Source organism: Halichoeres trimaculatus, unplaced genomic scaffold, assembly GCF_033239565.1.
Source record: "Halichoeres trimaculatus isolate MK-OKI-2021-1 unplaced genomic scaffold, fHalTri1.1 fHalTri1_scaffold_12, whole genome shotgun sequence".
Lineage (NCBI taxonomy): Eukaryota > Metazoa > Chordata > Actinopteri > Labriformes > Labridae > Halichoeres > Halichoeres trimaculatus.
In genome coordinates, this window is record NW_027437190.1 from 1,169,681 (window position 1) to 1,197,494 (window position 27,814).

At 42.1% G+C, this 27,814-nt stretch overlaps 1 protein-coding gene across 1 annotated transcript; it reads left to right on the forward strand.

Annotated features, from left to right (window-relative positions):
* Nucleotides 1–243: 243 nt before the first annotated feature.
* On the forward strand, nucleotides 244–18,146 carry cep76 (centrosomal protein 76). The gene is made up of 12 exons (XM_074684234.1): nucleotides 244–703; nucleotides 1,303–1,534; nucleotides 1,627–1,851; nucleotides 1,977–2,162; nucleotides 3,597–3,694; nucleotides 3,913–4,041; nucleotides 4,142–4,330; nucleotides 7,449–7,615; nucleotides 8,465–8,624; nucleotides 9,057–9,230; nucleotides 14,506–14,723; nucleotides 15,058–18,146. Exons 1-12 carry the CDS (start codon nucleotides 641–643, stop codon nucleotides 15,194–15,196), a joined length of 1,980 nt encoding a protein of 659 aa, XP_074540335.1. The 5' UTR covers nucleotides 244–640; the 3' UTR covers nucleotides 15,197–18,146.
* The last annotated feature ends 9,668 nt before the right edge of the window (nucleotides 18,147–27,814 follow it).

Sequence of the window (27,814 nt, forward strand, 5' to 3'; positions counted from 1 at the left end):
CCAGGTAACAGACTGATAAAACGTATCTTGGTCGTAGCTTGGTCCATAGTTCCCTTCATGCCACCATAAAAATATGATGACTTTTTCTCTTTAAAGTAAAGAGAGAAATACCATAGACTTTATCATTGAAAACTAAAAAAAAAAAAAAAAATATTGAACGACATTTGGACTACAAAACGGTCCGTTGGTGGCGGTCGCAGATCGTGACGTCACGTAGTAACCGTTAAAACGTCCCGATTGAAAAACAGAACAAAACAATTTTATTTTCCGAGATTCTTTTTATATAAAGCAACGACATAATTCAATGAAGATTCCGAGTCTACAGATTATCAGTAAATACCTGTCCTCTCTGACGGGTCTTTGTTTAGCACCTCAGACTGGGCCACACATTGTCACAGGCAGCAGGAGAGACAAGTTCCCGCCTGCTCCTCCGCCACAGCTCAAACCGGCTGATAACAACAGTTGTTGTCAGTGCTGTGCTGTCAAACATACATATTATTCAGTCCAAGTGTCAAAAACCTTTTTCATTCAGCCGCCAAACGTTCAGATGAAACAAATACTGCTCAACGAAACAACGACGGGTGTGGGTCGGAGCTGTTAACAGCCTTCAGTACCGGTGCTGCTTTTCCACCGTCCGGACATGTGTGTGCCTCCAGAGAAAGCTTCAGAGCTGAAGCGGATCATTCACGACCACCTGCTGAAGGTGAGCAGCTTCAAACCAGCACACAAACTCTGTGCCCTCAGTACCTGCTCTCACAGTTTATATCCCCTCAGAGAGATACTTTAACATTGTCTGAGATCACATCGGCAGGTTCATTTGTGATGGTTAACGTCTGTTTGGTTGTTTTCTCCCAGGAATCAGACAATAATATAAAGAGCATGGCAGCCTTTTTAGTTAGACTAAAACGGATTCACTGTGCCAATATTAGGCTGTCAGAATGAAGCCACCTGACATATCAAGATGATACTTGAAGCTAAATGATTGAATATTCTATGATAATTATGTTCAATGTAACATATGCTTTATTAACCATTATTAAGTCAGCTAAAAGCTGAATTAACTTAAAAGACACATGTTTAATTTGAATTATCTTTTAAATCCACCTTTGGTGAAGGGAAGCACTTTTTATTTTTTATTACTAATTACTTGAAGATAACTCTCTTGGTGGTCATTGCACACAGATTTTAAACATCACTGTTAACACAAATGTGTGAGTTTAATGGGCATTGCAATGTATTGGTTTTCTGTAGAATTGAGATATATTCAGATTTGTTGAGCGCACACCTTTCTGTGATCGTCAGATGGATATCCACGGTAAAATCCGAGAGGTTCTGGCAGAGACCACGAGGGATGACCAAGGAAAAGGAAAATACCCACCTCTTTCAGAGGTGGATTTCCTAAATGCACTACAACACAGAGGCATCATTGACGATGTGATGAAGGAGCTACACTTCAGCAATACTGGCAAACATACAGTTGCAGAGACAGGATCTCCACCAAGACTTGACAAGAATGTCTCTCACCTGAGGAAAAGTAAGCTCAGTTTCAGAACAGAAACCTGTTTTCTGTCATTAGAGATGTCCTCTTGGATGTTTGAACAGCGTAGATGTTCTTTTATCCTTCAGCCAATGTTGACCCATCAAGGCGGTACCTCTATCTTCAAATACTTGGTGGCAAAGCCTTTTTGGAGCACCTCCAGGAGCAGGAGCCGTTACCTGGGCAGGAGTGTTCTACATTTACACTCTACATTCACTTCCGCAACCAGAGGTTTCAGTCAAAGCCAGTTCCCTGTAGCTGTGAACCGGACCTGAAAGAAGGCTTCCTTTTAGAGGTCCACAAAGAGGGGGCAGGTATGTATGTATAAATGATGCTGATCCCATGATGTTAGGCTCATGTTGCTGTTGTTTCGTGTTTCTGTGTTCATTACTTCTTCTGAGGTTTTGATTCTGTAACCACAGCAATCTTTGCCCTGCAGGAAAGAGCGGTACGATGGCTGATGAAACAACCATGCTGTCAATGTGTGACCCGGTTCACTTAGTGCTTGTTAAGACGGACACCTCCAGTGAGACAACGTTGGTCTCTTCCCACTTCCTGGACTGTAGAACCATCCTTAGTTCACCCAATGGGAAGACCTGTTTTGCCATGGAGCTGATGGGGGTTGGTGAGAAAGTGTGATTCTTTTGCACTAATTGCACACCTGACAGTGTTCAGTGAATCATTTATCTAATTAAATATAAATACAAACTCCCACTGATTTACCTTTACTTTCTTTTGTAGTACCAAATATACTGCTGCATTTATTTTGTACTGCTGAAGCAACTAGTCTAAGAAACTGTCCTGCAGTGAACTTCTGTTTATCTCAACTTGAGTTTTATATCATCCAGGGAGAAAAGCTGAAGGAACATGGCAAACACATCATTTATATAAAGAAGAAGACGTTTATCCTTTGGTTCTTTTACTATGTAAACTCTGTAACAACTGTAATTTAGGACTTCACAATCACCAGTCCTTTTATTAGATTGGACCCCCCTCATTGTTGAGGTGTTGATTCAAGGCAGGATGGATCCATGCTTGATGTTGTTTCCTCTAAGTCCTGAGCCCACCATCTGAATGTGGAGCAGAAATCCAGACCCATCAGACCATACAATAGTTTTCAGACTTCCATGGTGCAGTTTTGGTGAGCCCATATGGATTGAAGTCTGAGCTTCCTTATCTTAATATTTGGGTCAACAGGCAGTTGAACAGGTGTCTCAAAAAGTTGCCTGTGAGTGTGTAGATATTTGTAAAACACCTCTCCCTTCACAGCTTGACTGATGTTCTTCTGTCTGTCTTTGTGTCTATATGTGTGTCCGCCTGCCTGCCTGTCTGTCTGTCTGTCTGTCTTTGTGTCTATATGTCTGTCTGTCTGTCTGTCTGTCTGTCTGCCTGCCTGCCTGCCTGCCTGTCTGTCTGCCTGTCTGTCTGTCTGTCTGCCTGCCTGCCTGCCTGCCTGCCTGACTGTCTGTCTGCCTGCCTGTCTGTCCACCTGCCTGTCTGTCTGAATGTCTGTCCGTCTGTCTGTCCGCCTGCCTGCCTGTCTGTCTGCCTGCCTGTCTGTGTGTCTGTCTGTCTGTCTGCCTGCCTGCCTGTCTGTCTGTCTGCCTGTCTGTGTGTGTGTCTGTCTGTCTGCCTGTCTGTCTGTCTGCCTGTCTGTGTGTCTGTCTGCCTGTCTGTCTGCCTGCCTGTCTGTCTGTCTGTCTGCCTGCCTGCCTGTCTGTCTGTCTGCCTGTCTGCCTGCCTGTCTGTCCACCTGCCTGTCTGTCTGCATGTCTGTCCGTCTGTCTGTCTGCCTGCCTGCCTGCCTGTCTGTCTGCCTGCCTGCCTGCCTGCCTGCCTGTCTGTCCACCTGCCTATCTGTCTGCATGTCTGTCCGTCTGTCTGTCTGCCTGCCTGCCTGCCTGTCTGTCTGCCTGCCTGCCTGCCTGCCTGCCTGTCTGTCCACCTGCCTATCTGTCTGCATGTCTGTCCATCTGTCTGCCTGCCTGTCTGTCTGTCTGTCTGTCTGTCTGTCTGTCTGTCTGTCTGTCTGTCTGTCTGTCTGTCTGTCTGTCCTCAGGGAGTGAATGTAAAGTCCCAGCTGGTCTTTTGACGGTCAGCCTGGAGCTCTTTCCTCCTCTCACAGAGACTCTGAGCAGTGACATCATCAGCACTCAGGTCAGCATCTGAAGTCTCTTCCTCTCTGTCTGTTCATCCCTCTGCTTTTTAACCTGCTGCTTTATGAATGAGTAGAGGATAGCCTTTAACCAACAGTGAGTCATTCCAGCAGGATTCATAAAGTGGTTCTGACTCAGAGCTGATACAAAGCCAGCTTTGACCAAAGAACCATTGAAGCTATGTGATGAAGACCTGACGTCCCTCTGTTTCCTCCTCAGCAATCACTGGAGAGGCAGAAGTCGGCAGAGAAGGAGAGACTGTTTTTAGTTTATGCCAAACAGTGGTGGAGAGAGTTTCTGGAGATACACCCAGCACATCAATCCAAAATGGTCAAGATCTTTGCACAGGTTTGTTTGCAGGTGTTAAGAGCTGTGTATGATTCAGATGGTCTCACTGGAAGATAATTGGTTTTACAGAGACTGAGAAAGTCTTCATGCTGCTCTGCAGGATGAGAACGGCATCAACAGGCCGGTGTGTTCCTACGTACACGTCCTCCGGGCAGGCCGACTGCTGGAGAGCCCTCGACAGGCAGCCCGCTTTGTCAGCCTGCTGGCCCACGAGAGGGCCCCGGTGGTGGGGGGAGGAAACAAGCAGGAGCAGTGGTGCACATTAATGGCTTTCCTGAGTAGAGGGAAGGTAAGAAGAGCTGATTCTTCTCTTGAGAGCTTCCCAAGAAATTGACTCATTTTTCAGATGACAGTGCACTTACTGTACAAGAAAAGCACTGTGGCAGGTTTCCAGGTGGTCAGACCACAACTCCTGTGAAGATGTGCGCTCCATTCATCCTGCTCAAATATGATGAGTCATACATCTGTCAGAGATGCAGCTCATCAAGACATACAGTCAGTAATACCAAACAGGTTGTCATCATTTATAGGTGCATATAAAAAAGGCCTCTAGATTGGAGTTGGCATCACCTCGATGTCAGTAGTCTTCTTATAATCCTACTGACAGTAGAAAGACAGGCCAAAGTAAACTGAGGTTTAACATTCAGACAAAAACGTCTGACGTGTCTGTGAGTAGGCTTTACACGATCACAATTTTTGGGCCGATCACCGATCAGTGAGTATAAATAAACCGATAACCGATCACGATCCGATCACGTGAGGAGCAATATTTAAACTACTTGTTTATGTACATATATACTTATGAGCTGTTTCCTGAGTATCAGTCTTGCCATGCCCCAATCTGACTGAGATACATGGGTTAAACATCAATGACCTCTGGAGGGCATTAAAGGACTGACAAGTTCAGTTAAGTTCAGTCTGGACAATCAAAAATATAACCGAAGACAAAAATAATTAGCCCAACGTAAAGTAATTAAATTACTTTATTGTAATTAATTACTTTCCTGTAACAAGTAAATACTGCAAATTAAGGACAGTAATGCTGCCTCAAACATACTGCAGCATATCAATTAAATTAACAGTCACAGACTGTAACTCTAGTGCAAATTAGGGCTGTGTATTGACAAGGTTGTAACTATTCCAATGCCTTATCAATCCCTGCTTATCGATCCAATTCCTTATCAATTCTCTTATCAATTCTCAAAAATATGTGGACACACCCCTGCATGTCATCGCAAATCTCTCTGCAGGTATGTTGCTTCGCTCATCAAAAGATAGATTTATGCTGAACAGAGGGTTCAACTCGTGGATTAGAGGGAGTTACAAATAATAAAAGCCATTGTAGAAAGTTGTGCTCTACAAAGCCAGCAGTGTGCCTGGACATATCGTTGGCTTCTAATCCCTCCAAGACCGACATGTCAGTCCGAGACCCATCGGGAACGGGAGACCCCGAGACCAAGACAAGACCGAGACCAAAGACTGTCGAGGCCGTGACAAGACAGAGACCACGAAAAAGTGGTCATGAGACCAAGACTGGTCTCGAGAACTACAAGCCTAATTCCTGCATCGTCTTTTTTTGGTGAAATATAGCCACACCTTGGAGCGTTTAGCACGAGCCGGTGATCTCTGCAACTGAGAGGTCTAGCAGCAACAACAAAAAGCACATGGAACGACGTCCCTGTGCATTGCTCGTGGGGTGCGTTCGTTTGCTGTGTAGCACACCCCGGGAGGAATCGATAGGGGAACCGAAATGGAGTTTTACTAGCAATTCCAAGGAATTGGTTAACTGCGGACCCGGTTCCAAATTAGAAGTGGTTATCGATGAGCAGCCCTAGTGCAAATAGAATGAAGTTGCCTCAAAACATTCATATACATCCACGAAATTTTTAATCATTTTTTAATCATTAATCATTTGCTCTCGGATACAAACAAATAAACATGTTGATGCTGTGAAACTAGTTTGGAGTAAATGAGACAGATTAAACACGACCATGACGTCATTGATTGATCGGTGGTTTATGGCATGACGCCCGATCCCGATCATTACAAAAAATGCCAAATATCGGCCGATCCGATATAGCCGATATGATCGGTGTAAAGCCTATCTGAGAGTATAAATAGCCTGCTCACCTTCAGTTCACTAAACCACAAACTGAGTTTACAAGGTTTGATCATTGTCACATTTCAAACATCAGCTCTACACAACATCAAATAAATGACCTGTCCCTTTGCATTCTGGAAGATGTTGTCTTGAACAAAGAAAAGAAGTGTTGTGAAAAGAAGATCTGCTCTTCAATTATTTGCTTCAAGCAAATGCATGTCTTGGCAAGAGTGACATCTATCCCACACGGGGGGAGGCTGAGGTTTTTCAAAGAGAACCTTTAAGTGGACTTGGACTGGGCCCTCTGGCTGTGATGCATGTTCTGAATATCACAGATCTATGTTGTGACTTTGGTTCCATTGGTCAGACAGCATGCAGCGGGCTGGCTTTAGCACTGTTTATGTTTTCTCCTCTGTGATCACTGCTCTCAGTGTGGTTTCTGAGAAAGAAGGATTTCCACAGAGTCGGCCGACTGATGCATTTTCATCTCTCCGACAGATAGCTGGGAATTTCCCAGACCACCACAGGATAAATGTTCCTTGCCACTCTTATCTGAGCGTCTGACAAGACAGACACAACACAACTCTCACAAAGTGGCCCTTGTCAGCAGTGATTTATGAGTTTCATTCCAGGGAAATTAATCTAGCCTCATCAGTCCCCAGCCTGTTCCGAAGCTGCCGTCCATATTAGCACTTCTTCACTCATCTATCATTCTGACTCGCCTTAAGCCTGAGCCAGCGCTCAGCAACAGCACCAGTCGCCTGTTCAGCCCGGCCTCTTTACTGGAAAAGTTGTACGGGTGAAAGAGGAGAGAGCTTATTTCCTCTCCTGCAGGCTTTCTTCTGTGTGTTCAACATTTCTGAGAAAAGCTTACAGAGCTCTAAGAACAGGATACCTCTTTAAACAGGCCGGTGATGTGATGGTTCAACAAGAAGACGACAGCATAAAACGCATTAGATCTGTCTAAATATACGTCATGGTTTCACTCCAAGCAGTCACAGAGTGAAAAACCAATCTGTGACAGTCTTTTAAAGAGACATCTGGAGGAAGTGAGAGTAGAGTAGGAGAAACTGCTTTAAACTGTAATAATTCAGGAAAAAAACACGTTTTGATTGAAAAGAATGAAAAAGAGATGTCACTGTTCAAAGTGTGGTTAACCCCAGGTTAGAGCCAAGTCCTCTTTAAGAGTGAAGGGTTACCACGCAATAAAACACCCATCACAGTAGGCTGTTTCTTTTCTTAGCTCCACATTTCACATCTCTGATGTTCTTGAACTCATCACTGGCAAATTGTGGATCCCTCTCAGGGGGACTGTGAGGACCATGCCACCCTGCTGTGCAGCCTCTTGCTTGGCTTTGGCCTGGATGCGTATGTATGTGTGGGGACCAAACACAAAGGTGCCCCTCACACCTGGGTCCTGACCCGTGGGACTGATGGGAGTATCACTTTCTGGGAAAGTCTGACAGCACGCAGGTCTGTTATCTTTTTATCTCCAGTGTTTATGCATTTCATGTGAGTGGCTCTGACTGTAAGGAAACTTTTTAACACATCATCTGTTTTTAAGTATTATTCGTTTGTTACCCGTATGCCCGTAGGCATGAGTGTGTGAGTGTGTGTGACAGATGGGTGGATGGACTGTGTGTGTGTGTTCAGTTTCTAAAAATGGTCTCTCTTAATCTTCTCTTCACTGAAACACTATGAGTATGAGTGAAACCAAACACTGCCTCAGAGTCTCTAAGCTTTTTCCTTTTGAAGAATCTGGTTTGTCAGATTTGGAAGTCTGAATTCCTTACAGTCATCATGACATGGTTACCATGTCTGAAGAACTCGTCAATGCATTTTGGTTATGATCCAGATAAATAAGTTAGTTTTGTTCAGAACAGTATGATCTTAGTTTTTAGTTTTTTACATGTGGTACATTAGGGAAAAGTAAGATCCATGCAAGTATAAATGTCTTATTTAAAGCTTAAGTGGTCATACTAGACCTACAATGAGCCACATCCACCATTCAGTCCAGTCCAGAAAAAGAAACCGTACTTTCTTATCCCATCGGCAGGTTTCTCTGTACAAGTAATCAGGGCATTATTTTTATCTTTCAATGAACTTGCTGAAATGAGGGCTGTCAGAATTATTGTAAGATCCTTTTATTCAGTGTAAATCCCTTTTCCAACTTCACAGCTATGAGCTGAATCTTTTTCTGATAATCTTTATCACTTTTTGTTTGTGCCTTCCTCTCCCCAACAAGGTGTGAAAATACACTGTAACAGGTTTAATGGCCTGTTTGTAATGACACTAACTGGCCTCACTGTTCTATATGATCAGATACCTGCACTGGGCCGTAGACCCCGACGCACCACCTTTGGCCCCCCAGCCCAAACATTCCTCCCCCTACCGGACTGTGGGCTGCATCTTTAACCACCAGACCTTCCTGGCCAACTGCCAATCCTCAGATTCTGTGGAGCTCTGTGTGTTTGACCTCCAGGTGAGACGAGTGCCCCATCCACACTGCCACAGAGTGGATGAAAACCACCCCAATCAAATGTTCCTGTGTTTTCAGGTTATAAGAGAACGACTTCTTTTCAAAGGCAGCGAATGCTGACAGCAGTTGATCTTTGGGTTTGGGGAAAACCTTTGAAACGTGCAGAACTTCAGTCACACTGTATCATCAATCTTCCCTGCAGATTTCTAATCAAATGCTTAATCCAAACTAAAGCTGGGGCAGAGGGCAGAGAGCAGTGGGCTTCTGATTCAGTGTTTGTCAGTATTAAAACTACTTCAAACAATTCTAAAAATTAGAGTCTCCTCCTGTACCATCATGGCTCCTTAAACCAGGTCATCATACCTCTGGAAAAGTTTTGACCAGAACAAAGAATTTATGAAATATCTGTACTCTCTTTCTTCCTCCTCCCCTCAGAATCAGTCTCGCTGGAAGGCAATGAGCGAGGAGGCTCTGAAATCTGTCTGCAGCTTGGGATCTACTACCTCTCTGCCCCCCCTGCCTCCACTACGTGCCCGGTCTCTGGACCCCGATGCAGCCAGTAACAAGCTGGAGCTGGAGCTGCGCTTCCTGGTGTCAGAGCAAAGGAAGGTAAGGCAGGGCTGGATACATTCAGGTACCTTAAAGGAGTCGTTCAAAGTTTTTCATCTCTGAATTAAACATGGTTGTCTTGTCCCCTGGCTGAGAAAACAACAATCAAAAAAGTGAACTTGTGAAAATTACAGAAAATGAGAAACACAAAATGAGCCGCTGGTATCCCCTGATTCAGAAAGGTCCTGAAGTCCTGCACTTCAAAAAAAGTAAAATCTTACCACTATTCTTTGTCTTCTTTCAAGTAAAAATTGTCCTATTACCTTAAATATGAGCCACTTCAAACTAATCAGTCCAGAAAGATGTCTTGTTTCAAAAAATTTAAAGACAAGAATGAGGTCTGAGTTGCTTGTAACAAGTGAATCAAATCTGCAAATAGAACAAGAAAATTAGCCAAAAAATTTGCTAAAAACTACAAAGATGTTGCAACATAATCAACAGTATAAAAAATTGTTGGCTAACAGGCTGTCAGAGCTAACATTCTGTAGGAGCTTACAATCAGTCAGAGCTAACATTCTGTAGGAGCTTACAATCTGTCAGAGCTAACATTCTGTAGGAGCTTACAATCTGTCAGAGCTAACCTTATGTAGGAGCTTACAATCTGTCAGAGCTATCAGTCTGTCAGAGCTTACAATCTGTCAGAGCTAACATTCTGTAGGAGCTTACAATCAGTCAGAGCTAACATTCTGTAGGAGCTTACAATCTGTCAGAGCTAACATTCTGTAGTAGCTTAAAATCAGTCAGAGCTAACATTCTGTAGGAGCTTACAATCTGTCAGAGCTAACATTATGTAGGAGCTTACAATGTGTCAGAGCTCACAGTCTATTAGACTAAAAGTCTGTGAGAGCTAATATTCTGTCAGAGGCAACATTGTGTTGGAGCTAAGTCTGTCAGAACTAAAAGTCTGTCAGAGCTGACATTCTGTCAGAGGCAACATTGTGTTGGAGCTAAGTCTGTCAGAACTAACAGTCTGTCAGAGCTGACATTCTGTCCGCGCTAACATTGTGTTGGAGCTAAGTCTGTCAGAGCAAACATTCTGTAGGAGCTTACAATATGTCAGAGCTTAGAGTCTGTCAGAGCTTACAGTCTATTAAGCTAACAGTCTGTCAGAGCTTACAGTCTATTAAGCTAACACTCAGTCAGAGCTTACAGTCCTTTAAGCTAACAGTCTGTCAGAGCTTACAGTCTAATAAGCTAGCAGTCTGTTAGAGCGTACAGTCTTTAAAACTAACAGTCTATCAAGGCTAACAGTCTGTCAGAGCTTACAGTCTATTAAGCTAACAGTCTGTCAGAGCTTACAGTCTATTAGATATACAGTCTTTCAGAGCTAACATTGTGTTGGAGCTAAGTCTGTCAGAACTAACATTCTGTAGGAGCTTACATTATGTCAGAGCTATCAGTCTGTCAGAGCTAACATTCTGTAGGAGCTTACTATCTGTCAGAGCTAACATTCTGTAGGAGCTTACAATCTATCAGATCTAACAGTCTGTCAGAGTTTACAGTCTATTAGACTAAAAGTCTGTGAGAGCTAACATTCTGTCAGAGGCAACATTGTGTTGGAGCTACGTCTGTCAGAACCAACAGTCTGTCAGAACTAACAGTCTGTCAGAGCTAACAGTCTGTCACAGCTTACAGTCTTTTAAGCTAACTGTCCGTCAGAGCTTACAGTCTTTTAAGCTATCAGTCTGTCAGAGCTAACATTCTGTAGGAGCTTACTATCTGCCAGAGCAAACATTCTGTAGGAGCTTACAATATGTCAGAGCTAACAGTCTGTCAGAGTTTACAGTCTATTAGACTAAAAGTCTGTGAGAGCTAACATTCTGTCAGAGACAACATTGTGTTGGAGCTAAGTCTGTCAGAACTAACAGTCTGTCAGAGCTGACATTCTGTCAGTGCTAACATTGTGTTGGAGCTAAGTCTGTCAGAGCAAACATTCTGTAGGAGCTTACAATTTGTCAGAGCTTAGAGACTGTCAGAGCAAACAGTCTGTCAAAGCTAACAGTCTTTTAAACTAACAGTCTATTAAGATAACAGCCTTTTTAAGCTAACAGTCTTTTTAACTAACAGTCTTATGCCGCGGCCACACCAAACGCGAACACACGAATTTACTTGCGCGAATGGCCTGTCACGCGCCGCGTGAACGCCCGAGTCTCGCCGCTGGACTTTTTTGACAAGCTGAGGCGCGAACACGCGAATTCGCGGTACTGCGCATGCGGAGTAGAGAGCTCGTTCATTTAAAGACCGAAAGTCCAAAAGAGCATCTGAAAAACAATGAGCTGTGGTTTCAAAAGCATGACAGGAGAGTGTGTGAAAGCTTTGGAGATCACAATCAATGCCTGCTGCCTCTCCCTTGTAATCCACCAGCCCTGCTTGGCTGTTCCCTGCGATCTCATCCCCGATCCCCCGAACCTCCGACCCCCCGTACCCCCGACCACCCGAACCCCGACCCATGTTCCCAGAGGTCTCCCTGGGGATAATGAAGGGGTGGAGGAAAGAGAGGAGCACAGAGAACTTCCATCTTTTCCCTGGCTCTGCCCCTGCCCCACTCTTTCCTCCTCTCTATCAGGCTTAAAACTCCGCTGAGGAAAACACAGTCGGACTCAGTGATGACCCGTGCAGGCAGATCCAGCTAGGAACGAATGTTTTCAGAACTTACATTCAAAACCTGTCTCCTCAGAGACTTTCAACCAAGCCTGCTCCTGTTTTTCCCGTCTCTGTAGAGTACACACGTCGTATCGTATAACTCTGAATAATGACACACCACATAGATTGTTTTCTCCTCCATCCTCCGGCGGAGTTGGAGCCGGAGCAGGTGGCAGTTCCCCCCCAACGTCGTCAAAACAACGACGTCGTGGGGGAATATTTTGAACTCGAGCGAATTCGCGTCTACCGCCCAAATGCGTGAACGCTCCAAACGCGCCGCGCCAAACGCGCGAATTGCGCCAAACGCGCGAATTGCGCCGCCCGAGGCGAATCAGCGGCTAAGCGCGTCTTTGCATTGACTTTGTATGTAATCGCACAACTAATTCGCGTTTGGTGTGGCCGCACCATAAGAGCTTACAGTCCATCAGACTTTACAGTTTGTCAGGGCTTACAGTCTATGAGGCTAACAGTCTGTTGGACCTTATAGTCTGTTAAGCTAACAGTGTGTCAGAGCTAACAGTCTTTTAAACTAACAGTCTTTTAAACTTACAGTCTGTAAGAGCTAACAGTCTGTCAGAGCTTACAGTCTTTTAAACTAACAGTCTGTCAGAGCTTACAGTCTGTCAGAGCTTACAATCTTTTAAAATTACAGTCTGTAAGAGCTTACAGTCTGTAAGAGTTAACAGTCTGTCAGAGCTTACAGTCTTTTAAACTAACAGTCTGTCAGAGCTTACAGTCTGTCAGAGCTTACAATCTTTTAAAATTACAGTCTGTAAGAGCTAACAGTCTGTCAGAGCTAAGAGTCTGTCAAAGCTAACAGTCCTTTAAACTAACAGTCTATTGAGCTAACAGCCTTTCAAAGCTAGGAGTCTTTTTAACTAACAGTCTGTAGGAGCTAACAGTCCGTCAGACTTAACAATTTTTTCAGAGCTACCAGTCTTTAAAGCTAACACTCTGTCAGAGCTAACAGTCTATTAAGCTAACAGTCTGTCAGAGCTTACAGTCTATTGAGCTAACAGTATGTCAGAGCTTACAGTCTATTGAGCTAACAGTTTGTCAGAGCTTACAGTCTATTAAGCTAACGGTCTGTCAGAGCTTACAGTCTATTAAGCTAACAGTCTGTTAGAGCTTAAAGTTTTGAAACTAACAGTCTATCAGAGCTAACAGTCTGTCAGAGCTTACAGTCTATTAGACTAACAGTCTGTCAGAGCTTACAGTCTTTCAGAGCTAACATTGTGTTGGAGCTAAGTCTGTCAGAACTAAAAGTCTGTCAGAGCTGACATTCTGTCAGAGGCAACATTGTGTTGGAGCTAAGTCTGTCAGAACTAACAGTCTGTCAGAGCTGACATTCTGTCCGCGCTAACATTGTGTTGGAGCTAAGTCTATCAGAGCAAACAGTCTGTCAGAGCTTAGAGACTGTCAGAGCACACAGTCTGTCAGAGCTAACATTCTGTAGGAGCTTACTATCTGTCAAAACTAACATTCTGTAGGAGCTTTCAATCTATCAGAGCTTACAGTCTGTCAGAGCTTACAGTCTATTAGACTAAAAGTCTGTGAGAGCTAACATTCTGTCAGAGGCAACATTGTGTTGGAGCTAAGTCTGTCAGAACTAACAGTCTGTCAGAGCTGACATTCTGTCAGTGCTAACATTGTGTTGGAGCTAAGTCTGTCAGAGCAAACATTCTGTAGGAGCTTACAATATGTCAGAGCTTAGAGACTGTCAGAGCAAACAGTCTGTCAAAGCTAACAGTCTTTTAAACTAACAGTCTATTAAGATAACAGCCTTTTTAAGCTAACAGTCTTTTTAACTAACAGTCTAAGAGCTTACAGTCCATCAGACTTTACAGTTTGTCAGGGCTTACAATCTATTAAGCTAACAGTCTTTTAAGCTAACAGTCTGTTAGAGCTTACAGTCTTTTAAACTAACAGTCTGTCAGAGCTAACAGTCTGTCACAGCTTACAGTCTTTTAAGCTAACTGTCCGTCAGAGCTTACAGTCTTTTAAGCTATCAGTCTGTCAGAGCTAACAGTCTGTCAGAGCTTACAGTCAGTCAGAGCTAACATTCTTTTAAGCTAACAGTCTGTCAGAGCTTACAGTCTGTCAGAGCTTACAGTCTTTTAAACTTACAGTCAGTCAGAGCTAACAGTCCGTCAGAGCTTACAGTCTGTCAGAGCTTACAGTCTCTTAAACTGACAGTCTGTAAGAGCTCACAGTCTGTCAGAGCTAACAGTCTTTTAAGCTAACAGTCTGTCAGAGCTTACAGTCTTTTAAACTTACAGTCTCTCAGAGCTTACAGTCTTTTAAACTTACAGTCTGTCAGAGCTTACAGTCTTTTAAGCTAACAGTCCGTCAGAGCTTACAGTCTTTTAAGCTAACAGTCTGTCAGAGCTAACAGTCTTTTAAGCTAACAGTCTGTCAGAGCTTACAGTCTTTTAAACTTACAGTCTGTCAGAGCTTACAGTCTTTTAAACTTACAGTCTGTCAGAGCTTACAGTCTTTTAAACTTACAGTCAGTCAAAGCTTACAGTCTATTAAGCTAACTGTGTTTTAATGAAGCAGCAGGTGTCAGAGAAGGTTGAAAGTGTACATGGGCACAGAAAACAGACCACTTAGCACTGTCTCATCTTTCCAGGACCTAGGGCTGGGGACAGTCTGGGATGATCATCTGTCCTACCTGTTGTCCTCTGCTCTTTTGGCCTATGAGTTGGAGCGCTGCACTGGTGTTTCCTGTGGTAATGAGGAGTTCCAGGATGCCGTGAGGAGGGCGGTGCCAGATGGACACACTTTCAAAGGCTTCCCCATCCACTTCCTGCACCTCAACGCACGCAGAGTGTTTGGCACATGCCTCAGGTGAGACGCCGGGCAGAGCGTCTACTTTGGTAGGAACATGGTTTCTGGAGTGTGCTTTAGTATTCTGTACGACCTTTTCGTAGGCATTAAGCTTTGGGGGTTACTTTAATGAATACACTAACCTGGCTCTTCGCCCTGACTTTGGTTTGTGATTTGTTAGAAAGAAACTTGTTGATGAAGCTAATCCCCTAACTGAGGACCCAAAGAAACCAGAGAACTGAACTGCTGAATTTAAGATTAGAACTATTTAACATGGACTCAGGTAGTCCTTCAGGCCGCATCTCCTCATTGATTCATTAAAGACCTGTTCTGTCTCTTTGTACTCTCTGCACAGGTCCCCGTTCTGTGAGGAGATCGTGTGTTGTCATGGTGACCATGTGAGACTAGCGGTTCGTGTTCGGGTGTTTGTTTATCCTGAGGATGCTTGTGCGGTGTGGCTGATGTTTGCGTGCACATACCGCTCTGTTCTCTGACCACAGTAACTCTGTCTCCTGATGGTTTTTATGTCAGTACCTGGACATTTCAGACCCTGTCTTTGAACACACTAAACACATGGACCCACAGTGTGACTCCATGTGTATGAGTTTGTTGTGCCTACTGTGATGACCATGCTTTAATTTCTACACTCTCTACACACATATCACTGCACAACTGTATTTATAGGTGTGTTTTTGTAAATTAATGAAAGTGTGATTTGACTCTCTGAGAGCTTGTTTTCCTCTGGATGTCTTCAGGAAGCTTAAGAAGGCCTGTGAGGACTTTCTAAGTGATCTTGTGATTTTATAAGTGATTTAATATTGTCTTTACAAAGTTTGCTTCAAACAATATTGGGATGTAATGACAAATAAACATGTCACTTTGTGGCTTTGCCTGCTTAGAAAGTTGTCTTAATCAAAGAAAAGAAATGATCAAATGAAGATCTCCAAAGCAAAGGCGTGACTTGGTAAGAGCCATCGTCACAGTTTGATGTGACTGCTAGAGAACTGTGATTAAAGAAAACTGAAAAGATAAAATGCTACAAACATTTTGGGAGTGTTGCATTCAACTTAGGGCTGGGCAATATTTCAATATTTTGATTAGGAAAAAGTTGAGATTAAAACAGAACAGGTTGCAATTGAAAACAAAGTTGACATCAAAATACAACAGGTTGCAATTGGAAAAAAAAAATCAAAAAACGAAGACCATATTTCTTTCCATTTAGCTTATTAATCAGTCCTCTTTGCTTTCAAGGTGAAAACCTGTTGAAAATCAGACCTCTGCTTGCAAGTTCAGAAGTTTTGCTTGCAAATTCTATGGCACTTAATGGGCGGGGCCTACGCTGGTGGATGAGAGAATAGTTTTGATTGGTTGGTTTGACCTAACTTTACTGAGTGCGAGCGCCAGCTACCACTTCCCTCTTACACAACGCCTGGAGGTAAGTTGATAGCTTCTGGCTACAGTCTGCCGTAAAGTTAGCTAAGATAGTGAGTGGTTAAAACATTTTGTTCCACGGTACACGCAGTGTCATGGTTCCTACACAACAGTACAGGGTTTCCCCCAGTGTATTACAAGCCTGACAGGCCGCCAGGCTTTACCTGCCCCCCCACCCCAAGCTAAGCATTGTTTATTATTTTTTTAATTCACTTTTTCGCACTCCATCAACACATGATCAAGGGGGTATTCCACGAAGCTGGCTAAAATAGGCCGGGCTATCACCGGTAAGTGTGGCTTGAATAACCGGCCACTTTAATCTTAGCAGCAACTTGTTCCACTAGAATAGAATAGAATAGAATAGAATAGAATAGAATAGAATAGAATAGAATAGAACTTTATTTGTCATTGCAACCAGTGCAACGAAATTGCAAGAGCCCTTCAGTCAGTGCAAAACAGTTAAAAGTGCAAAATAGCTGCCATGTTCAGGTACATTAATGACATAAGGTAATTGTTATGTAATTATATGAAGGCAAATGAGGTATTGATTTCAGCCTTTGTTTAGGACCCTTACTGCTGTTGGGTAGAAACAGTCTCTGAACCAGTTTGTCCTTGTAGTGATAGACCTGTACCGCCTGCCTGATGGTAACAGATTAAACATGTGGTGTCTGGGGTGAGAGGGGTCTTGGGTTAATTTTCCCGGCTTTCGAAGGCAGCGGGAATGGTGCAGTTCTTCCAGTGTGAGGAGAGGGCAGTCGGTGATGTTTTTGGCTGTGTTGATGATCCTTTGCAGTGACGTCCTCAGAGCCACTGTGCAGCTGGTGGACCACACGCACAGACAGTTCACCAGGATGCTCTCGATGGTGCACCTGTAGAAAGACACAAGCAGTCTCTGGGGGATGTTGTTCTTCCTGAGCACCCTCAGGAAGTGAAGTCTCTGCTGGGCCTTCTTCAGCAGCTCAGAGGTGTTCACAGTCCAGGTCAGGTCCTTTTCTGAGTGGACTCCCAGAAAGAGGAAGTCCTCTACCATCTCCACACATTCCCCCTTGATGTGTAGGGGTGGAATGTGTGTTTTAGTCCTCTGAAAGTCGATGATCAGATCCTTGGTCTTAGCTGTGTTGAGGAGCAGGTTGTTATCTCTGAGCACTAACGGGGCTCAGCTGATTTTCAGAGACGCTTCTTTGAGCCAGACTGATCTAAGCAGCGGCCAAGCCCGTCCATGGCCCGTCCTGTTTTTAATGCAAATAGTTAACTGTATTGTTTGTTTAATTTGTACATTAGTGTTTGACGTTTACAATATATATTTGCATTCTGAGTTATAAAATAAATTGCTGCACATGTTTGTGGTTTCCACATTGAAAAAATAAGAATTTTTCCTACTTGGATATTTTTTATAACAAATTTTGGTCCAATGTGTTCATACATCAAAATGGACACATAATTAATATGATTCATCCTAATAAATATCAATACACGCATTGAGAGTTGCCACTCTGGTTCAATTGTATGCATCAAAGCAACATCCCAAGGCTAAGTCAAAATATCAGGATGTATATGGTGCATCTTGACATGGCCTAAAAATATCCAGATATGGATAAAATGCCATATCGCTCAGCCCTAATTCAACTTTATCCATTTTTCTTTCTTCTGCTCTTTTGTCCTTTTTCTGTCTGGCAGTCAGGCTCCAGTGTCCACCATCACTACAAAATTAATCACAGAAATCATTTTCAGTAGAGAAAAACACAGACCTCTCTTCTCTCTTCTAAACTTCGTCAGCCATTGTGTTGTTTTCATAGAGACTTAGATGTGCTGTAAATCAACCCTGCCTGTTCTGATTGAGAAGCTGAGTTGAAGCATGTAGGAATAACATTTATTGGTGTTGATAATCTCATTTTAAAGTGTGGATTAGGATTAGGACATACATTTAGAGGAGGGATCACAAAGAAACTCCTCACAGGGACGTATGAGAAGGATGAATCGAATCATATTTTCAGAATAAAAATGTTTAAGTGTTTTACAGGAAACCTAAATCAGCTTCCTTTCACTATCTTTGATGACTGTGAATAAAACTCTGATAATAAACAGAATGAACCTCTGAAATGCTTTCAGGGTCTTAAGGCTTAATTCGTTGTTGAGTGTTGCGTTACTCATTTGATGAAGAGTGTCAAAGCTGGTGGTGATGAAAAACACAGCAGTGTTCTGAGCTGTGATACATTACTTCAGCACTAGATGGAGTGTGAGCACAGATGTTGGGTCACAGAATACAGCTGGTGCTCTGTGTGTTTTAGCTCAGTGCATGGAGGTGAGCTCCAGCAGGCTGTGAGGACATGACGCTTAGCTCCTGACTGGTCCAGTCCAGTCCCGGTCTGCCTGCCTCAGAACATGAGTCCATCAGGGCTTCTTGATGAAAATAAATCAATAAATGAACCTCCCTGGATAGCAGCAGAATGAAGCCTGGTTGTCATCATGTCTTCAAACCTTGATATTCTTGGTGGTGTGCTGCAGCTGAAGCCTCTCGTTCCTGTTGCTGGAGCAGCTGAGACCCAAAGGCAGCTCACTGACTTCTGAACACTGACTGTAAAAACTGGGAGAGTGCACAGTACCAGCTGCTGGCTTTGCTAAGTTATTGTGCTGTAAACTGAAAGTTTCACCCTGATTGAAGTGCTCTATTAATTGGCACACAGAGGGAGGGGCTCTTTGCTCTGTTTCTTTGTTGACTCCGCTCTGTGCCGAACACTGCAGAGCTGGTTGGAGGAGTGGGGAAATCGTTGACACGTCAGCCCAAAGTTTGACAAGAAGCCTTTGAGGATGGCCAATTAATTTGATTTCCACTCGCTCATTTGCAATTCTGCATTTGCCCCAGAGTTGCTGAACACCAGGATCAGGAGTGAGGCTGAAAAATAAAACAGAGCTAATGAATAATTCCCTCTTTTTCTTCTCTGTCACACACCAGATGCATGCACACCTCATTACTACACACCACTGGAGGAAGGTGGAGCACAGCAAGTGACTGTGTTTGTTTTCAGCCCATATTAAACAGAAGAAGCAGCACTCAGGTGTAATCTACTAACAGGTCTTGTGGGGTACGTGTTGTCCAACAGGAAGTGAAGAGACGAGAAGTCATTTTCTAGGTGAGTGCAACAAACACTTCAGTCACACATTGTGTCCACAGACTGCTGCTGACATGCAGTGTTTGTGACACTCAAATTAGATACCTCTGTCACTGTTGAGGTGTGTGTGTGTGCGTGTGTGTCACCTGATTCCGTATGTCAGAGTCAAAGCAGGAACATATAGGGCCTGGATGCAGTGTGGATCCTCTGAGGGCTCTGCTGCTTTTGCAGACGGTGTTTGGATCATTAGAGATGCTGATGAACTTGGTATAAATAGAATGAATGAATTTGCAGGTGGAAGTTACACCGCACACACCTCCGATCACCCTGCTTACTCCTGTTTTCACACATCTGCTCCTCCTCTGAGGTGACATATGCTGCTAATGAGTGTTTTCCATCTGTTGATAATTCACCTGCAGTTCACATGTACGACCAGAAACTGCTCCATTGTTAGAGTACTGAGGGTGAGGAGTTAGGCGGCAGCTAGCAGACATGCTGAGGCATGTTTCGATTAAAGTCAAAGACAGACTGACAAACTGATTATTTCTGTGTGCAACCTGCTTGTTTTTCTTGATAATTACATTTTATGGTTTTTCATTTTGGACAGAATGTTACAAAACACAGACTCAATGACTTCATCTTCACGCACTCAGATACCCTGCACAAACTCACATCTGATGGTAGAGCTAGTGTTGGCTCCTTTACTTGTCACTAAACCTCGATAAACTGTCAAAACCACTCAATTCAATAGTGTGTATGTGTGTGTGTGTATATGTGTGTGTGTGTGTGTGTGTGTGTGTGTGTGTGTGTGTGTGTGTGTGTGTGTGTGTGTGTGTGTGTGTGTGTGTGTGTGTGTGTGTGTGTGTGTGTGTGTGTGGATAAAACCCTCTCAGGTTTTGTTTGTCGTCATACACTGTAAAAAAGGGTAGCCCAAGCACAAGATAAAAATCAAACATTTGATGATAAAATATCTTAAAACTAATAAAATTATGTGTCTGTGCTGCAAGTTAATTTTTATTGACTGGGAATGTATTTATCTTTTAATATTCTTTATTTTATTTTAATTTTTAAATTATGGTATTTGTAAAATCACTACCTGGAGCACAGTAATAAGTGAAATCTATTTAATATAAACAAAAACTCCTCTTTTCATTCTTTCTGTAATCTTAGGTTAGCACCAGTGCCTAGAGACAAAGATACAACTGGCTTAGTATAAATTTCTATTTCATAATAGTAATTATAATACAATGATTTGTTTCGGTTTGTGCCATAAACATAGTATTTGTAGTTTACTCACAGAAAATGGGCCTCAGGATGTGAGAGGAGTTGTAGGTTGTCTGGTTGTTTTCACTTGAGTGTTTTTTTTTTTCAGTTTAATTCATTCAGCTGGTGAGATGTTTTATAAACAGATGTTTTTTGTGCCAGCTTTAAATGGAGAGACCTGAGGGTGTTCCTGAAGCTCAAAGTTCATATTGATGAGACCACTGAGGTCCACTCACTTATTGAGAGGACTACATATAATAATAATAATGATAATAATAATAATGATAATAATAATAATAATAATAATAATAATAATAATAATTTAGAGCAGGAAAATAAATTTTGGGACCCTGTGTGGCTCCCTGTCAGTGGTGTGCGGTCAGGGGAGGCAGGGGAGGCAGTGCCTCCCCATAGGCCAACAAGATTAAAAGAAATATATATATATTATAAAAATATATTTTTTTCAGTTCGTATACAATTTGTCATTATTAAAAGGTTAAAAAAACAAAAGGAAATTGCTGATTTGTCAATAAGAGGGAGGCTAACAGAGGGGACGGACAGCATTTTGCGCTGGCTTCATGCTTGTAATGTGCGTCGGAGGCAGAGACTCTGAGAGAGAGAGAGAGACCGTTTACTTCAAATCACAACGTTTTGCAGGTTGGCGCATGCGTACTAAGGTCTCACGCTGATTAACGTGGGCATCGATGAGGTACAGCGCTTCTCTGCCTCCACAGGTTGTAGTAACGCACCCTCTTTGAGGTCTTGCGTTTATTTGTTAGTGCAGACGTTTGATAGAGTAAACCAGAGGTGCCTGGCCTGTGTTCTTGTGTTGTTGAGATACGGGTTATGTTTGTTCGTATTTTGCTCTTGCTCCTGTGATGTAAATCCTGTAGAAATGCAGGTGAACGTATGTTTCGGGTTTTTTTGGTATTTTGTCTTGTTAACTGCGGGACTTCAGTCTGTCTCTGAACCGTAGATGGGAAAGCTGATTAACATTTATTTACTTGGCTCGTTGCTGGTAACCTGTGTCTAGGAGTCCGGGCCAAAGTGAGGGAAAAGACTAAAGAGGAGGAAAAAAGGTGCACCTTGTGCACAACCGCACGTTTATTGAGGAAACACAGACCAAAATAAAGTAGTCCCGCCCCACACACACACCATGCATGCTCTCAGACCGTCTCTCCTTCTGTTATGTCATTCACACACACACACACACACACACACACACACACACACACACACACACACACACACACACACACACACACACACACACACACAGAAACATGCAACAGTTTGTATTAGCAAATGTGAGCAGTGCACCGTATATAACACATACAGATAAAAATTTCAACTTTAGCTGGCTGCCTGCCTCCCTCGTCATGGACCTCACCGCACGTTACTGCTCCCTTTGTGGCTCCCTGTGTGGGTCACTTTGTGGCTCTCTGTGTCGATCCCTGTGTCGGTCTTTGTGCGTGTCTGTGTGGGTCCTTGTGTGGGTCCTTGTGTGTCTCCCTGTGATGGGTCCCTGTGTTGATGCCTGTGTGTCCCCCTGTGTGGCTCCTGATCTTCACAGTAAGAGGACTGGAATGAGCTCTGCAGGCCAGTCTCCTGGCTCCACAGACACCTCATTATTTGGCTGTCACCAAATGAACCCAGTTCCATGTTTAGGCCTTGGGCTCTGTTAGACTTTGTCAAATAAATGAGAAGACTAATGGAGCATCTCCTTATCAGTGCTGTTTTTCAATTGCAGTCATATATCCAGCAACAGACACTGATGTACCAACTAATTACCTTTTTCAGCCCTTAGAAGACAGAGTTAGACACTGAGAGTAGCACTTATTTTCATCTTCAGTCTTTGTGCAGTTTGCGTGATATATGAATGCTAATTAATCCAACAGATTAAGATTTCACATGACAGACTAGTTAATAATAATCCTTGTTTCACCTCCAGATGTGAGCTTTATTTGCAGAGGTTTTCTGTCTGTAACAGTCGTCACCTATACCTTTAGCTCCATTTAATGACTGAGGCCCTCACACATCTGCTGACCAGGGCTGATCTCGGGCCTCTCTTTCTCCATTTCCTATCTCTGAAATGTCAAATTTCTGCAGGAGGTAACAGGAGTGAGTGGGAGGGATGCAAAAAAAAAAAAAGAGAGAGAGAGAGAGGAGTGCTGGGCACTGGAGAAAAATGTGTTGCATGGCCTGAAGCCTAACGGGTAATAAAGTCATTAATTCAGCTGATTAAGTTGGCCTTTGGGTTAAAGAAAAATCATATCCATCTCCCTGTGAGATGTGACTGGGGAAGCACAGAAGAGGGAGACGCCAGCTAATTAGTGCTGGAAAACAGGAGGGGGCGAGAGGGAGACTGGGGATGGGGGGGGGGGGGGGGGGGGGATAAAGCCAGAGAGAAAGTGTGTGTGTGTGTGTGTGTGTGTGTGTGTGTGTGTGTGTGGGGGGGGGGGGGTTCAGATAGGTGTTTCAACTGAACTACTAATGAGGCATGTTTGGGGTGAGGAGTGACAAGCTCATCAAACCACCCGCTTACCAGGCAAGCGATTTCTCTGGAAGAGTCTGACGGCTACCTTTGAGCCCAACAGTGCCACTTAACGACGAGAGACAAGAGAGAGAGGCACGAGTTGGGGTAAGATGTCAATTTGCCTACAGATTGATGAGCTTGTTGTCAGAGGAAAGAGCAACAAGAGCTCTCTGTCACTGCATTACAGTTGGTTCGGCTCATTTTTTTGAACAGATATTATATTCTCTAAACTCTAAGATCATTTGGCAAAACAGTCTTACAGTTCAGCACAACACCATAGCTCACCTGCAAAAGTGCATTTCTCTCCCAAAAACTATTCACTTATGCTTCAAAGCTAAATTCCTTTCCCATACAAAAAGTCAACGCCACCAAAAACTGCAAAGATCCTTCTCAATTGCTTTGTCTCGTTTCTTGAAACAGAACAGACATTATTAACACTCTTGGTGCTTTTGTTCATAATAACCTGGAATGATCAGCATAACACCATAGATCACCTGCAAAAAGCTCTTATAGTTGGGTCATTTTGGAGCGAAACGTGACCGCGGTGAGCGAAGGTCCGTTTCTCAATGGATTTGTCATCTAGGAGGGCTAAAAAACAAATTTAGCCAGGGTGTATTTTTTAAAATGGCGGGGAAAATTTTTGAGAGGCCAAAATCCAAAATGGCTGTCATGGAAATGATCTTTTTAAAAGCTAGACCTGCAATGATGAACAATACATGTTTTCAGACCTTATTTTTGTTGAGAAATACATTTTTCAGGGTTACATAATGATTTGACCTTAATTTAACCTTCAAATTCAAGATGGCTGCTACTTTTGGTGGTTTTTTAGGGTTTTTGGGGGGAGTTTTTTGCCTTTTTGGGGGCATATTTTTTCAGTATTGTTACAGAGTCTCTATAAGGTTAAAATGGAAGCTCTGCTCATGATGAGTTATATAATTTGCAGTTAAAGTTCACAGAAATAACATCTTAAGCCAATAAAGTAGATGTTTATGTGTAAACAACCCTTGTTGATTGACCATTTCCCATTAAAAAGGACTATGCAGAAATGACTTTTCAGGTGTATATCACAATATTTTTGGCTTTATTAAATTCTTTTGCAGTTTCAGACCAATGGAAATGAATAGATTCCTTCATTTCGCTTCCATTTAAATGAATGGAGATTTATCATCACCATGGAAACCACTGGAGTAAAGACATATGTGTGATGTCACAAGGAAAACGCAGGCTGTTTTCGAATTTGCCTGATACATACAGTGTATGAAAGTGATATGTAGTAGGCCCTGCGTACTACATACCACACTTGAATGTAGTGTGTACTATGACTGTTCTGTTAGGTTTATTTTGTAGTGAAGCGGAAATAGGATTTTTTTTTTTATACAATTTATTTTTCAAACTTAATTTTAATTGTACAAAACAAACTTTGAGTAACCAACAGGATTTACTGATCATTTCGTGACGGTGTACAACGGCCTATTAGGGCCACTTAAAAGAAAAAAAACACATCAAGGAAAAACATCACACACACAATTCAGCATTAAGAATGAGGTGAAGCAGGAAAATTTAAGGTGGTGGAAATGTAGAGGTGAAATACAGAATGTAACGGTTAAAATATCATACTAGACTTGGCAGTGGTTTACACTAATAATACCGCGGTCCAGACATGACAAACCGTTAATGGAAAAACAACAACAGACCTTTTCAGAATCAGAATCAGAATCAGAATCGCCTTTATTCGCCAAGTATTTTCAAGACTACAAGGTATTTGACTCCGGTTTAAACTGCACTCTCTCAGTATAATTGCTATGAATAGAAAGACCCTCAGTGAAACACTAAATATTACAAAAAGCCATAAAAAATAGAGCTTAAGTAGTAGAGAAAAATAATAACAATTAAAATATTAGATAAAGAACTTTGTACAGAGTAGAATTAAAACAAAATACACAATTAAAGTTAAAAAAGTTATTGCAAGTTATTACACACTATTGCGTGTTGAAAACATAAAGATAACCAGTAGAGGCTCTTATAGGCCTATTTGTATATTTTGTTGCTCTGATTGTTAAAGCTTCGCTCTCAGTCATTTTCAATTCAGGTGCTTTGCATTGTGGGCAACAGAAGACGAAGCAAACTGGTCCAATGCATACTGTGGATTGTTTCCTGAATCAGTTCATCATCTGGGTATTTTTTTTGCATAGTGTAACTTTGCTTTTTGTTTGCATATTGTATACTACATGCTACATTCTGGGAAACTGCACTGCTAGTATAGCAGGCGAATTCGAAAATGGCTGCTGTGTTTTCCTGCTTGTTTACATGAAAAAAAAAACTATGATGATTAGATAAAGGGACATTCCTTTTCCCTTGTGATATCATTTTTTCTTCAAGCAAAAGTTATGTAGGTCTCAGCATTTCAACATTCAGTCATTTGCACCTTGTCGTGGTAAGGGAGCTTGAGTACCTCAGTGAACCTTAAGAGCTATGCCAGCTGGAGGAAACTCCAAGCAGGTTTTAATATGTAATATCTTGTAAAAAGGTCTGTTGTTGTTTTTCCATTAACAGTTTGTAACGGCCGGACCGCGGCATTATTAGTGTAAACCACTGCTGAGTAAAGTATGACATTTTACTGTTACATTCTGTATTTCAGCTCTATATTTCCACCACCTTAGATTTTCCTGCTTCACCTCATTCTTATACTGAATTACAAATTAATAACTGAAATGTCAACATGTCAGCTACTCATGGTTTGTTTTGTACAATCAAAATTAAGTTTGAAAAATAAATCGTATGGAAAGAAAAAATTCTTTTTCCGCTTTGCTACAAAATAAACCTAACAGAACAGTCATAGTACATACTACATTCAAGTGTGGTATGCAGTACACAGTGCCTACTACATACTACTTTCATACACTGTATGTATCAGGCAAATTCGAAAACAGCCTGCAGTTTCCTTGTGACATCACACATATGGCTTTGTTCCAGTGGTTTCCATGGTGATAATAAATCTCCATTCATTCAAATGGGAGTAAAATAAAGGGATCAGTTCATTTCCATTGGTCTGAAACTGCAAAAGAATTGAATAAAGCCAAAAATATTGTAAAATAGACCTGAAAAGTCATTTCTGCATAGTCCTTTTTAATGGGAAATGGGTAATCAACAAGGGTTGTTTACACATAAACATCTACTTTATTGACTTCAGATGTTATTTCTGTGAACTTTAACTGCATATGATTCAACTCATCATGAGCAGAGCTTCCATTTTAACCTTATAGAGACTCTGTAACAGTACTGAAAAAATATGCCCCAAAAACAGCAAAAACTGCCCCCAAAAACCCTAAAAAACCACCAAAAGTAGCAGCCATCTTGAATTTGAAGGTTAAATTAAGGTCAAATCATTATGTAACCCTGAAAAATGTATTTCTCAACAAAAATAAGGTCTGAAAACATGTATTGTCCATCATTGTAGGTTGAGCTTTTATAAATATCATTTCCATGACAGCCATTTTGGATTTTGGCCTCTAAAAAATTTTCCCCGCCATTTTAAAAAATACACCCCAGCTAAATTTGTTTTTTAGCCCTCCTAGATGACAAATCCATTAAGAAACGGACCTTCGCTCACCGCGGTCACGTTCCGCTCCAAAATGACCCAACTCTTATCTCTCCCAAAACTGTTCAGTTATGTGTCTAAACCAAATTTTTGTCTCATACAAACAGCCAGTGCCTCCAAAATGCATTGTCTGTTTAAGCACTGCAAGTCAAAATGTTTAGATGTTTTGTGACTATGGCAGAGGACCACTGAACTATCCCTCAAGTCCACCTCTCAGTCTGAGCCCAGTCCTTGGTTGAAAAAGGTTTATGTACTCATTTCGTGTCTAGCTGACAGAATACAATTATAGAAAAAGCTGGATAAAAAAAAGGAAAAAACAAAGATTTTACAGTAAGAGTAGGGAGTAAGGAAGTATAACCTTTATTATTCACACACATTAAGAGCAAAAGGTATAAAGCCCAAAATACTGTAGTATAAAAACATAAACAAAAAAATGGGAAAATCATATGTAGCCTGCAGTGCTGTAAATAAAGCTGGAGTTTAACAACTAACACTTCTTCACTGGTGGCTGTCCTCACTCTTCCTCTCCTGCCCACCATCCTTGTTCTCCTGACCAATCACACGCTACTGTCTGCACACAGATTCTTATTCACATCACAGTGTATTTTCCCAATCATAGACAAAACCTGTCTGGTGATCTGAGATGTTTGGAACTCCTCCTTCAAGTTGTAGTTTCACCTGACTTTTGATTTATCAATTTATCAAATGTTCCAAGAGATTTATATGAGGTATTCATTTTTTTATGTTGCTGACTAATTTTCACAATTGAACAGACTATTTTGCACCAGGTGACTTACACAATGCTGACATTTTTTTTTGGAGAGACTGACCATCAGACTGAGAACCAACAATCAGTTAAGATCTTCAGGTTGTATTCACTTGAAAATTGTGCTAAATCTAGGCTAACTGTGCTAACTGTAGGCTACCTGTACTTTGTCTTGGTAACACTTTACAATAACCATCATTTATAAATGGTAAACAGATAGTTTATAAAAGATAAATAACCCTACCCTAACCTGATATCATCATCAGGAGAACTTTACAAAATTACAAAAGAGAAAAAAACACTAACAGTTTTTTCCACTTCCCCAGATCAGGTTAGTGGGAAATGGCACGTTTAAACATCAGTTGTAGTGATGTATCCTATCACCCCTATGTAATGGAGTTGAATGGC